Here is a 14,298-nt window from a genome sequence, read left to right on the forward strand (position 1 = left end):
ATATCTTACAACTATGATCAGTGAACCATTCTACAAATTGTGATCCAGGTTTAAATAACTTAAGAGTTTGCACATTTAATCCGTAAACATATTATGCAGCTGTTACGTGGTGTTCTGGATTTATTTTAATATATAAGTGCATACACGCTGCTCCCAAGCCCACTACTGCAGAGAAATGGCAGCTTTAACATATCAAGAGACTAAATCTTTAACAATAGTAATCATTAATGGCATTCTGAAGTTGGTGATTCTCGAGACATAACTCAAGACCTGTTTAGTTAATAAGAACTCTGTAAATTTTTTTACAGAAATCCCTGAAGATGAGGGGGACATTGCTAACTCCACCCCGGCAGCTCTGGAAGCTACACAAATAAAGAAGGAGACGATTGACATAGGTAGGTCAAGACTGTGTCTTGATAGTTTTAACAGCACATGCTACTTTACTGGGAACTGCAGATTTCTAAGGTTCATATGTTATTCCCGCATGTTACATCATTCTACTTCTAGGTTATGATAAAATGTGGTTTTTGTTTGTTTGCACAGTGCAAAAATGTGTAAACACTTATTACTGCTTCCCCCAATTAATAACAAGATCTTATTTTCCCAGACATTATACTCTTTATTATGCTGGATGTGATAAGTCTGTATTTGATTGTGACATAAATACCGTACTTCTTCATACACGGTTGCTAGAGAGGATAAATTGGAGAGCTAAATAGTTGTCTCAGAAACACTGAACATTTCATACCTTGTCTGTCTTTTCAAACTACTTCATGACAGTGCATTTAATTTCAGATTATTCACTATCAAACAATTGCCATAAATATTCTGAATTATTTTACAAGTAAAACTGAAATCAGAGCCTCAGCAATATATAGAAGTCATACATTCAATGACAAGTACTCAGGAGAAGATATGATTTATTAAGAATGTTAAAATTTAACATTAGAATACAGTAGGGATATTAATCTTCTGGAATAAATGAGCATAGAAACCATGGAAGGTCATGAAAAAAGGCATCAGAGGAAAAAACAATGACATTGAAATCTATTGACCTGACATCCTGGATCAAAATATACTTTACGGTAGTGCTGTCCGTACCCAGAAATTAATGGAAAGAATAAAAAATTCCATTATAATGATTCTGTGAATGACAATTCTTTGGCCTTTTACACTGAAAGTTTCTACCATAAGAATATTTCTATTGTATGCATCAGTATTTCTGTGATCCAGGTGAGAGCTTCCTTCTCAGCAGTTAGTTATGTTATCTGGAGTATGGGTGTTGAGACACCCTATCCAACACAGCTTTTACAACTGTTTGCATAGGCTGATCTTGATTATGAATGACAACTGTAACGAGTATGACACTGAGGACAACATCAGAGCAATGCCATCGCAGCAATGACACACAGAAACAGAAGTTACATTGAGGATAAAGTAAAGCTGTGTCCCTGAAAGTTCAGAGACATAGTGAGGTCACACTGATGCAAAGAGAAGAGTTCATAAAAAATGACACAGAATAAAATGTCATGCAAATCAACTGACTGCCTTACACACACACAAATTCCCTGTTGCTGTCATATAATAGCCAATTGAGGATAGTAATCACACAAGTCAGCAGTACACAAGTGCCATTGCTAAAGTCAGAAAGAGATTAGAGAGCCAGTATGGCTGAGAAAATGAGCACATAAATGAAAGCCATGGGGGTTTTTGGTCATAGTTTAAAAAAAAACAAAAAACTTTAAGAGACCAGGAGTAGACCTACTGCTCCATTTTGGCCCAAGGCTGTATTTCCAATAGCTGCAAGTGTTAAAGGAAGATGCAAGAATTTTCCTAAGAGTTATGGGGTACCCGATTTATGAAAAAACACTTTTTTTCTAGTATCAAGTAAATCACACACACATGCTTATGAGAGTATAATTTCTGATTCTAAGTTTTCCATAGGTATAAAATTTATTCCTGCATATGGCTTATGAAAAACAAGTATTTGCTAAATCACTTAAGAGAAAGCAAGTTATATATAAAGCAAATATAAATTCCAAGTACTACTCTGTGCATATGTTAGCAAGTACCATTACTGAAAGCAGATCGGATGAACCTGCTTATTTACCAACAATCTCTTACTTCTAAAAGAATCTAAACCAGGTACTCACTTTTTCAAAACATACGAGGAATATTTACTTCTACCCTTTACTGAAAACTGTATTGAAGATAATTGGTCTATGACATCCCCTACCAAAACAATGAGAACTAATCTTTCTCTCCCTCCCAACCCAAAAAGTAATTCCACACAGAAGTGAACTTTCAGCCTCAGAGAAGTCGAAGCATGAGGAAATGAGCTCAGAGTCAGGAGCACTGGGTTTTGATGTCCATAAATGATTTCAGGAATTCTGAGGGCTCCTGAATTTTACTTTTGAAGGGAATAGTTTTTATGCTGTGAAAGAGTGCAAAGCTATTATAGCCTCATCTCTGCAGAGGGAAAAACCCTTGGCATGTAGACATGCAGAAAAATAATATAATGGAATTTTGAAGAGAACTCAGATGCTGGTAGAATAAAAAATAGTTCTTCTGTCTTCCCTGTTTTGTCATTTAAGCCACATAGAATAGTTTTGGATAGAGCCATCCCTACATAAAGTGCAATTTAAGCTGAGGCTAAAGATTTCCACGAAAGCATTAATGAATTGTTTGTCTTCCAATTTTTCTTCTGCTTATGTTATCTCCATCACAAAAGCTCTGTATCAGAGACTAGCCTTTCACCCCAAAGTAAATAAACATGGCTGTCTCCTAAAGGAAGGCAAAAGTATGCAACCTTCCCCACAAAGCCTAACATCCCTCCCAGAATCAGGGAAAGGCACGCCTCAAAGCCCAGCTGTGAAACCCACCATGGCAGCTTACTACAAGGGACTCTAAACCACTTTTTTTTTGTGTAGTAGAAATGAGTCCTGAATAGAGGAGAACAAGTAGGAATAAGGAACAAAGGTCTCTCTGCAGTTTCTTTCTGCTGTACCAGGGAAACTCGCAAAGATCTGAGAAAAGCCCCATCAGCAGTATGAAATGCAGCTTATGCAAAATCACCCTGCATGCAGGTCTGCCAGCAGGTGCCTGTGCCTCTCGCTCCTCCTCACTGCATCCAAATCACGTGCACAGCAGTGGTCTTCTAGGGCCCAAGTTCCTGCTCATTTCATGACAGCAGCGGGGGAGCATGCATGACCCCAGCAAAGGGAAAGGCTGCAGTCCAAACCCTGTTAGGCACGAGTGAATCTGCAGACCTCACAAATGCCCTTACAAATGGCACCAAAGCCTCACCAGGCCTGCCCTACTCACATCGCCTAGGAAAATAACTGTAGCACACCTGTAGCACACCTGTGCTACTCAATGTGTACAAACATATTATGCAAATCAAGTTATATGTGAGATACAAACCATCCACGTATGCCTATGTGTTTAATCAAGTATTTTAAATCTGTGTGGCATCCACAGCTACCTTTTGGGGAATGCAGGGGCAGAAAGAAAGATAAGGCTTATGAGAAATGCCAATAAATAATTTGATGTAGGGAGGCATGTGGCAGAACACTTGTTATAACTAATGGGTTAGACTAATGGGTTAGGGCTTTTTTAGTTCAAGATAGGCGTTACCTGCAGAGGATGACAATAATATTAGCTATTTATTTGTCTAAGTCCAAAACTATTTTATTTAAAACTGTGTGTTTCTATAGATGATGATTCTATAAGCACTACCTCAGAAGACAGATCTTGTACGCCAGTAGCAAAACGGATGGTCGGGACAGGTGAATATTAATTTCCATGCATTTATTCTGAAACAAAATGCATTGCAATTTCAGTACCAAAGCTGGAGCAACCAGATCTCTACTGCAAACACAGCTCTACTTTTCTACTTCTGACTCCAGTCTAGCTTTATCACTAAACTTAAAAATTAGTTTCATAGCTCTATTCCCTGTCATGAGCAAAACTTGCATTAATGCTGTAGTTCAGCTTTGCATTCTATACTTACCTGATGAGCAGTATCTGCCTACTTCTGAATATGTAGGTAAGATTTTTTTTCTTCTATTGAATCCCCAGTAGCATTTTCATTTGCATTATACTTTGCTGCCATTCTAATTTGAAACCATACTGGAAAGCCATTTTCTTAACAATGCTGATATCTTGTTGCTTTTTAAGCTTAAGGCCTATTGCTTTCCTGCATGTAGCACTTGGATACATCTGTCTTTAATTTGACAACAACAGCAACAAAATTACACTCACAAAATGTGGAATTTTAGATGCCTTGGAGAAACAAGAGATTTCACTTGCTACATATTTTGCATACTTAAGAGAAATGTAATCATGTATGGATATTAACACTGTAAAGATTTTCATAACAACATATTATTATAAATGTTAATTAATCCTTCAGCTTGTTACCAAATCATTAGCTACAATTACACTTTAATGTATGTATATTCAGCAATACTTAGTTGTTGTTTCATTCATATTTTCAGACAATCACATTCCCTTGGAAGAAGCACAAAATCACTTTAAAGTTATTACAGTTAATGATACTGGAGCAGGAAAACACTGGAGTGATAATGAAGTCAGAGCTCTGATAAACATATGGTCAGATGAAAAGATACAACAAATGCTTGAAGGGGCCACGAGAAATAAAGAGATATTCGAGGAAATTGCCAGAAGGTTAATGAAACGTGGTATAGACAGAGACTGGAAACAATGTCGCACAAAGTACAAGAACCTAAAATATGAATACCGCGCACTGCAGAAGGAAAATGAGCATCTTGGTAATCCCAAGAGAAAAATGAGATTTTATGATGAAGTTGACTCTATCTTAAGAAGGCAGCCTCTGGGTCCCTCGAGCTGGGGATGTGAAAGTTCAAGTCTCCTATCAGGTACTAAAAACTTCAGTCATGAGATAAAGTGCTTAAAATGAAACTTAAAAGTTGCCATGCTGTAAGGGTGAAATACGTGGCCAGAATGGGGAGGGAAAATAACCGCAGAACCTGTATCTGCATGGTCCCGTAGGGAATAATCAGTGGACAAAAATGGTCTTTGGAGGAGCTGAGAAGTGGGAACGTTAACAAAAAGTGAAAGCACCTGAAGTGTTAAGTGTTATTGGAGAATCTTTGTGCTCTTGGAAGCTTAAGGGAAATACAGTGAAATGGTGCTAAAAAACATGGCAGGTTTTAGAGGTGATCTAGCAGGCATGTAAAGTCTTATGGATAGAGAGCTGCAAGCTCATACTATTTAGAACTGCGGAAATCTGTGACAAACAAGCCAAGTGCAAGGACTCCGGAAAAGCAAACTTCATTAATTCAATTCACACCACAGTCAAGAGAGAGAAAAATCCAGGGCAGTGATGTTTATTTGAGCACTTATAATTATTACATTAATTTTGCTAAAGCAGAATCAGTTTTCTAAATAGAGCTTGCTTCTATTTTAGTATCAAAAGACCTCTGATCTAGGAACCACACAGCTAAACTTGTGTCTGCTGTAAGGGTTCTCATGACTGGCCAGCTGCTCCAGCTTTCAGGGGCACTTGCCCCTGCTCCAGGCGGATCAGATGCTTTTGCAGAAGCAACTTAACCACTGCAGCTTAGAGCTCAGTGAGTTATGGTAAACCAGAACTAATTCTGATTTTTCTCAATGTGTTAGATAATAATTTGCAACATCGCAAATGTTAGTTGAGGAGTTGAACCATTTCTGCAGCAGAGGCCCGATGGACAGCTTGAGCAGAAACCACTGGAGCCATCCTTAAGCCAGCTGTCCTCAGTCATGAATCAGAGCCCTAATGTGGTGTTCCAAGGGCACCATACGGTAGTGCCATCAGTTGAGGCTGGAATGACATCCACACAACGATGGGATGACACCACTGCTTCTCATCTGCCTCATTCTTTTGCTTGATCATATTCTTAAGACAGACATTTTCTTCCAAATACAGAAACTGAAGGTATTACTGCTCATTTCCACTCTCCATGAATGGAATTTGTCAACACCAAGAATATTTCAGCCAACCTGGCTGTTTCACATTTTAGCATGCTGGAAAAGGACTGCATAATCTGTGCTGTGAATGCTGATGCCGGAGAGAGTAAAACAATAACCTTTCAGAAAAGAAGCTTTAGTTATTAAGCTGTTTGAGGCATCTGCCCATTAATGTGTTTCCACCCTGATTTTGTGTGCCAACCCAGCACCTAGCTTATCTAGAAGATTCTCATTGCTCCAGGTCACTTGTCCCAATGCATTTGCTTTTGTAATATAAATCTTTTTGGTGTGTGACTGACTGCGCTTTGATAATCTCCACAAAATACTTAGTCAACTTGCTTTTCTCTTCTAATTTTCAGTGGGAGATGTTACAGCAAACACAGGATCCTTGAGTATCAAGAGAAAAACATGGAATGATGGTAAGAGCCCCTGACTTTTTAAAACATCTATACACTGCTGTTGAATTGGATGCCAGATTCTGGTTTCCAGTAGTCAAACAGTTAAAAATCCTAGAATTTAACACCAAGCTCCAAACCAACATTTTTCTCTCACCCTCAACAATCTGCAAAAGAACAGTCCTGATAAAAATGACGGCCTAAAGAAAACTGCAATTTCTTTGTTTCAATCCTCATCCCTGGTATGAGGTAAACATCAGGAAATACTTCTTTGATTTATAAGAATCAAGTGCAAGGAAAAGATAAAGATTTTAAAAAGAAGAAAATGTCTTAATTACCTGTGTTGCTCAGAGGAAAATAGGGACAGTATCACAGTCATGGTTGTGGTTTCCTCCTATTATAATGTGTCAGTAAACGAGAAGAGAGGTTACATGTTTAGACACATCATGTCTAACATGTAGTGTCTAACGTTTAATGTCTAACATGTTGTACAAGAGAAAGCAGGTTAAGACAGCTATTCTGAAGAGAAGATATGGTATAGAAGCACTGAAAGAGAAAAACGAAGGGAGGGATAGAAATATGCAGCATGCAATCTGCTATAGGAAAGGTCAGGAGCTTATTTTTCTTCTGGCAGAGTTGTCAGGCCCTAAATAATCAAAGAGTCCAACAATGAGGGATGACAAACATAGTTTTTAGGAGGCCCACCCATATTTTTAATACTAAAATGATGTCTTGTCTACAGACAGATGAACACAAACAGATCCAAACACCACAACATTTCTGAATTCAACCTGCTCAGTTCACCATCATAAACTATATTAATAGGACTAAGTCTATGTAATTAAATATACTTCCATTTATTGCCTATTAGATAAGTATGTCTTGCAGAAGGCAGTAGCTAGGCAAAGCTGACAGTTTAAAATATGAATGATTTTTACAAGTTCTGCTTCATTCCCACTCGCCATTATGCAATGACCTCCTACACAACACCAGGCAATGCCTGCCAAAAGAGCTTAACAGAAGGACAGCATTAGGAAAATCTGGCATGAGCTAAACTTCAGTGTCAGCAGTTCATTGACTTGTGCACTCTAACTACATACTTTGCTTTTGTCCACAGAGGTGTCACCTGTTCCACTTAAGAAAAGTGCTTCTGAAAACACCATACTCCACTTCCAAAAACTATTAACAGACAGAGTACACACAGTAACAGAAGGCAAAAAGTTACTGTTAGAAAGGCTTTGTAAGCAGGAAGAAATGCAAGACCTCAACAGAACACAGCTGTATGCTGATCCATCAGCCATACAACAGGTTGGTTTAATGAACTTTCTACAAAATTAGCATGCAAAGAAATTCTCTCAGATACTAAGAAATTACTTATTTATGAGTGTAGGTCAGCCATGTGAGTACATGCTTGCTCCCCTTTAATATATTCACCTTCAGTCATTTAAACTAAACCAAGGTATGAGTTCCCATCATAATCCTTAACTATGAGCTTTTAGCAGTGACGTGAGCTAGTCTAATAAAAGATATAACCTCTGCCTACATTCCTTGGCTCACCTACATGCCACAGTTAACAGGCTTAATTGAAAGCAAATAACACTCTGATTGATCAAAGAAAACATGTACACTTAAAATGTCATCCCATCATTTCCAGTTACCATCTCTATGACCTTCCTAGCAAGTTAGTCCTCTGCAATTAACCAAACAGTTTAAGCCATAAGAGAACTTCTTTTTGGTTAGGCAAGGCTGGTGGGGAAAACACAATACTTAATTTCTTTACCACCATTTACCCTCCTCCTAGCCTCACCACCTGCCTATGCTGGAGTTGGGGGACCATCCCCATCTGCCTGCTAAAGGTATGGTGCTGTGCAGCAATGAACTGGAGAATTCAATGAGCCAGAAAGAAAGTATGCAAAGTTGATGCCCACCTGGAAGGGGCAGGCATGGGTTCTCGTCCCTGTTTTGTACTGGGCAAGGGGACTGCCTTGTCCAGTAACCAAATCAAGTACAGAAAACATAGAAACAGCGCAGGGAACACTGACATGGAAAGTGACAAGTGCCATGCCATAATGTAACTATTACTCTGCAAAATCCTACTAGCCACTGCTTCATTTTGTGATTGTTTAAGTACTCTACAGCCTGTACTCCTGCAAGGCATGCATTTCCAGGGTTTTCCTTTCACTGTATTCAAGCAGAACAACTCATTTCTGGATCTCAGTCATGTTTAGGCAGAGACCTACACAGCCCTGACAAAGCTAGGTCAGTTCTGGGCACACACAAGGGCACAACTGAAGTCAAATAGTCAAGTCCTTACTTCAGCAGCAACACCTGCCAGGTTTTTTTTATACACAGAGGCCTAAATTCCACCCATTCACAAAATCTTACACAAAAATATTACTGGATGTAATGCTTTGTTTCCTGCTCTACGGTTAATTATTTTCTTGTTAATTCTTTTATCAGAGACACTAGAAAGGAAAATAATTTCCACCAAGACAGATTTTATCTGCCATTTGACTAGCATTTTAAAAACAATTCTCAAGGCAGAGAAGGATCCCTAGAAAATCATAGTTTTTTTGATCATACTCATTTATACAGTGACACGGACATACAGTTGTTCCAGTGTATGCTTACCTACCACTTTTCACATTTTACATTAGTTTCGCAGTATAAACCTTCTTTGGCTTGTATTACTAGTGTCATCGTTGGTTTAAAAATCTTCTCTCTTTGCAATGAGTTCATTCAAAGACACATCCTTGAACTTGCATCATATTACTTGTATACAGAACTGCTGTCTTTGGTAGAACAAGGGATCTGTCCTTGCCATCACAGCAGTTGGGTATCCTTTTAGGACATGCTGAGCCAGCTGAAGACCTCGCCATTCCTAGCAGTAGTAAAATCATAGGTTACTCCTTCCCCACGTGAACCAGAAAAATGTATGAACCAACCCCAATTCACTCTAGTACATTTAAACAGTTTAGTTCAATTTAGATTAAGTTTTTAAAGTAACTGTACTGAAAATAATATGGATCACATACATGTTCTGCTCTACCTGCTCTGTTCCATGAGTGCAAGGCTAAAGTTGATTTGATAACTCATTGCAACAAGAAGATCCCCTTTTCTCCATGCTGCTCTGAGCAATCTGATGCTTGCTGGATACCCTATAAACCAGTTCAGCTCACTAACCTGACACAAGACTAACCCAGTTGGGAGAAAAAAAGTAAATTGTTTTCTGTGAGAGCTGAAGCAGCCCAGCAAGTTCTCAGTTTTGCTAGGCCTAACTTTGAGCCGCTCAAAGGTTGTTTGGTTGCAGTGTGACTGCCCTCACAGAAGAAAGGGTAACCTGAGGGAGGCAGTTAGCACTGCAAAGAAGACAAACTGCACTTAAATTCTGAGTGATGCACAAGAATCCTAATCTTTCAAAAACTTTGCTGTCATTCGGTACAATGTCCCCCAAAAAACTTTCACTTCCAGAAAATAGAAAATACTTATTTTATTCATTAAAATAAGCAGATCTTTCAAGAAATAGGTATCTGTTTTTAAATGCTGTTGTTCAGGTGAGAACTGCACAAAAGCACTGAGGCAAAGGACTGTCTAAATTCTTAGTAGGTCAGAGCAGAGAATTGCAGAGCACACTTGCAGTCTCCACTTGGAAACTGTTCATATCAACACTAGAGGGTAGACATGAAGCAAGAAGTGACAGGAAAAAAAAAGAACACAAGTGGCTTTCCAAGTAAAAGGGTTTTTTTCTCAGAAAACTTTCCAGAGAGTGGGATTTACCTGACAAACAAACATCCAAAGAAGGTGGGCTTCCCTTTGTGTGGGGTTCCACTTCTATTCTGCTTTGTGGAAGCAAAGCATAGCTTGCTTTTTGTAATTATTTTGTCAGAAAGCTAACTCCTTCTTTCCTGCTGTTCACCTTTATTTTTGGCCAAAGATGGTAAGACATGTCAAATGCATGGGGCATTTGGTATCATCTAATATTTATGTGCTATTCCCATTTATACAGATAACAATTAATTTACTTGAATATGTAGAATGCCGAGATAGATAAATCAAAGTGGCATCGAGACAACCTTTGTTCACTGCAGTGGTAGTTATGATTCCACATCACTTTTTGCTTAGAGACAAAATAACATGAATGTGTCGCATTTAGAATTCCAGTTGTCTAGAGATAAGGTCTGTCTCCTTTTGACAGCATCTCCAGAGGTAGTGACAATAGGGTAAAGAGAATGAAGGAGTGAAGGATTTCTCAAAAAATATTCCTTTCGAAAATAGCATTAGGTAATCCAACTCATCCTGCCAGTGTATTTTTATATCCACTTGAGCTCGTGCTGTTTTTCTGCTTTACATTTATTACAGTCACACAATATTTAGTCTAGGCACACTTATGGGTGAGTTAAATGGAACTTGGGAGACCATCTGACACATGCTAAATGGGTCTTTGTGAGAGCACTACCATAGGACTGAAAGGGTTTGGGAGGAGAGGCCTTCTTAGACATAGATCACAACATGGTTCCTTTTTTAGCAGAAAGGCCAGACCAAGTTGTTTCCAAGTAACTGCTCCTGGGAATCTTAATATAAATCACATCATGAAAATGATCCAGCTTAAAACCAACACTAAGTAATGATAGCAAGAGCAGCAATCCTATAAAAAACAGGTATCTTTGCTCATCTCCCTCCTCAAGTATCTGCACTATTACCAGGAGGCCATTCAGGTTACTGTGAGGGCAAATCTGTCTTCTCCCCAGTTTGCAAATGGCAATACTGAAACTTTTGAGGTGTGGCAGACAAATGGAGCAATAGCCACTCTGATCTATATTAAAAAGTTCCATTCTTCTCTAAAGCACGCTCATTCACTGAGAAGAATGGGTCACTTTACACCTCTTTGATAGCGCTGTTACCCTGGAAAGTCCTCTGAATGCACCATTTAGATTATTTCCTGGTAGACCAAACTATATTTGGGCCAAATGGGTGGAGAATGAGCTTCAGGGAGCAGAAATGCTTGCATTGTTGGATCCACAAGCACTATCAGCATCACTGTTGGCTTAAAAGACTCTCCTTCCAGACTCTTACCATGTGTTCCTTCTCCTGCAGCAAGGTCTCCTTTGTGTTGGCACAAGCATTCATGTGGCCAAGTGGTTAACCAACTGACAGAACTGATTTAAATTAAAACTAACCTCATAAAAAGCCCCTCCAAGCAACCCTGCTTTTTTTAAGGTCAAGGAAAGTTGTGTAAGACACGGCAGAAAGAGCAGCCAGGACGGTTTATTTGAACTGAACTACCCAGCATGAACCTCCCATGCTGTGTACAACCCTCCCTCCATGCATTAGTCTCAAATTTAAGGTATGGGCAGACAAGAGCCCAACTGAGCAATCCTCTGAAAATTACTGGAGAGCTGTATCATGCCTGCATGGATGACTTAGCTACAGAAAACATGAAGAAAAGCAAGCAGTCTCACCCCAACTCTATGGCTAGGTTCATGTAATGGAACATCTGTTGGCCACAATAAACATAATGGCTGTCTCTGAGATGTCCTCCTGTATATACATTTTGGCACCACTTCCCTCCTGTTTTTTCCACTCCTTCCTACATTACCTCATTGCAGTTGGTTACCCCACATCCAGAGATAAGAGCTGAGACCGAATTGCATTTTGTGACATGTACATCTTAGAGATTTGAACTTGCTTAGAATGGAAATCTGGCTTATCTTCACTTTCTGAAAGCAAGCATGCAGGAACCTGAGCCCTGCTGGAAGTTACTTAAAACAACCAAGAGGATATAACAGCTCACCACAGCAAAAAGGTCTCGCTCCTCCTCTCTTCCTGCAGGAGTAAGCTTTTTGGCATGTAATGAAACTGGGCTGTCACCACCTAGCAGCACAGAATGGCCTATAAACGTAAACCAAGAGAGAACTAAAAGATAAACTGTTACTATATCCACATTCAGTAAGTGTCTCTGAAAGTACTCAGGAATGTTTTAGCAGCACATATAGCATGAATGTTCTGGTAAGACAGCATACAGACTCAATCGCTAGCTAGACAAACATCTTACCCAGTATATTGCATAGGAAATTTACATAGAAATACGGTTCATTACAAAATTTGGCATTTAGACAATTAAAACATTTAACACTGCAGTTCTTGCATCTGGGGATGGGGGATCTGCTGAACCCATAATAGGTTCTTGAGATGAAGAGGTAAATATGTTGCATATCAAATTTTCAGGATCACTACCTGTAGCATATCCATGCTCCCCAGAAAATTCCCATCCAAATACTATTGCAATTTTAAGCGTTTTGTTTGAAAGATTCACGATGTAAGACAGGATACCAATAGCTTGCTAAATAGCCTTTTAAAATATCCGTCTTGTAGCCAAGAGGTTATATGTAAAACATAGATAAACACTTTAATTATGCTATGTTGAGTGTAGATACTTGGAAGGATGGCTAGTAGGAAGCAACTGGTAATTTCACTACACTGAAAGAGAAGTAAAAATTCTTAATTGGTGATTATTTGGGTTCTGTTGTGTGGGTTTTAATAGTAGACAGTAACGGGGAAGGTATCAAAAAAGCATGCTGGCCAGGCCTGCAGTCCCCATTTACTTTGATTCTCGTAACAAATTCCATACATAGACCCAGCTGAGTTGGGACAAGAAGTATTCCCTGACTTAATAGGACTTCCACCTGCACAGAAGAGGCCTTTTAAAGACCTTTTCTAAAAATCAGTACAAAGCTGGATACCCTCAGGTTTCAGTACACAGTATTACTGCCAAAAATATTTTCCAGGGAATTTTGCAAAAAGTTAACAGAAATCACTCTTGTTCCAAGATTAACTTTGCAAATTTGTCCTGGTCAAGGACTCAAATGACGTTTAATAGATTTGTAACTCAAAGTACTCCTCCTCCCTACCTCACTGCCCTAAAGAAAGTCCTCTCCTTACCAATATCCTCTGACTTTATTTTGGCATGCTGTCAGTGGATTTTGCAGTGACTTTGTTCCCTGGCTTACAAATTGTAAAGATGATTTAGAACATCCACTTTCAAGCCTTGTTAATGTTGATGCCAGAGTAACAGCATTAGCTTTAGCAGCTTTAAAGTTTCAAACATAATTCACTGCTAACATAGCTGTAAAATGTGTTAAAACCAGATGAAAATCACTTTAAAGTGGTCTCAAGTTAAATTGGTACAATGTTCTTAGTGTGTAGAAGGCCTTGATTAGCCTGTGAGTAGGAATATACTGGTTTTCATTTCAATTCACAGCTCGCCATTGTAAAGTAAAAGCCAATAAAAAGCCATGTTCTAACTTCTGCTACAAAGGAGCATGAATTTAAGCCTCAACGATCTAGCAGCTGCTTTTTCATTAAAAAAAGCCAAAACAAAACAAAACTTTTAAAGTTGTTGCTTATGTCAAGATAGTGAAATTCCAAGTCTATCTTTTATCTTTCATGATGTGCCTACTTGTACGCCTGCTCCAGAACCTTGCTTACAAATACATACCTTTTTTTCCATGCAGAATAGTTTCAGTGAAACAATGAGCACCACTCAAACACATGCCATTGAATACATGCTTAAGTATTTTGGTGGCTTGATCCAATGTACGGAGTTTCAAGATTTCAGTTACAAACATCCTCACTGAAGTAAATCTCTCTAGTGCAGTAATATCTTTTTAATGCTGTAGTACAAACTATCAACTCATTTTAGGCTATTTATCAGAAACAGCAAAGTCCATCACAATGCTGCAACCAGCTAGATCAGAACATAAAGCACAAAGAATTTATGCTGCATGTTTTCGTGGCATGTAACAAATACTCTGGATCTTTATGCATACAGATAAGATGTTCCCAACAGCTGCCTCTCCTTTGTGGATCAGTCATCTCAAACATGCAGTTTGATACAATGCCATGCTTGAATATT

General features: G+C 38.8%; 2 protein-coding genes across 6 annotated transcripts in view; one reads left to right on the top strand and one right to left on the bottom strand.

The window, feature by feature from the left end:
- The window catches only part of PPAT (phosphoribosyl pyrophosphate amidotransferase), a 54,805-nt gene that overhangs the window by 37,831 nt on the left and 2,676 nt on the right, over nt 1-14,298 (bottom strand). The window lies entirely within an intron of this gene.
- Nucleotides 1-14,298, top strand: part of PAICS (phosphoribosylaminoimidazole carboxylase and phosphoribosylaminoimidazolesuccinocarboxamide synthase) — a 43,930-nt gene that overhangs the window by 16,658 nt on the left and 12,974 nt on the right. For all 5 annotated transcript variants that reach the window (XM_075026367.1, XM_075026375.1, XM_075026384.1 and 2 more), the window contains 5 exons: nt 309-395; nt 3,717-3,788; nt 4,500-4,901; nt 6,351-6,410; nt 7,504-7,694. In XM_075026367.1, the coding sequence (XP_074882468.1) occupies nt 309-395; nt 3,717-3,788; nt 4,500-4,901; nt 6,351-6,410; nt 7,504-7,694 (812 nt within the window). The remainder of the gene's footprint in view (nt 1-308; nt 396-3,716; nt 3,789-4,499; nt 4,902-6,350; nt 6,411-7,503; nt 7,695-14,298) is intronic.

This window comes from Buteo buteo, chromosome 1, assembly GCF_964188355.1.
Source record: "Buteo buteo chromosome 1, bButBut1.hap1.1, whole genome shotgun sequence".
NCBI classification, from domain to species: domain Eukaryota; kingdom Metazoa; phylum Chordata; class Aves; order Accipitriformes; family Accipitridae; genus Buteo; species Buteo buteo.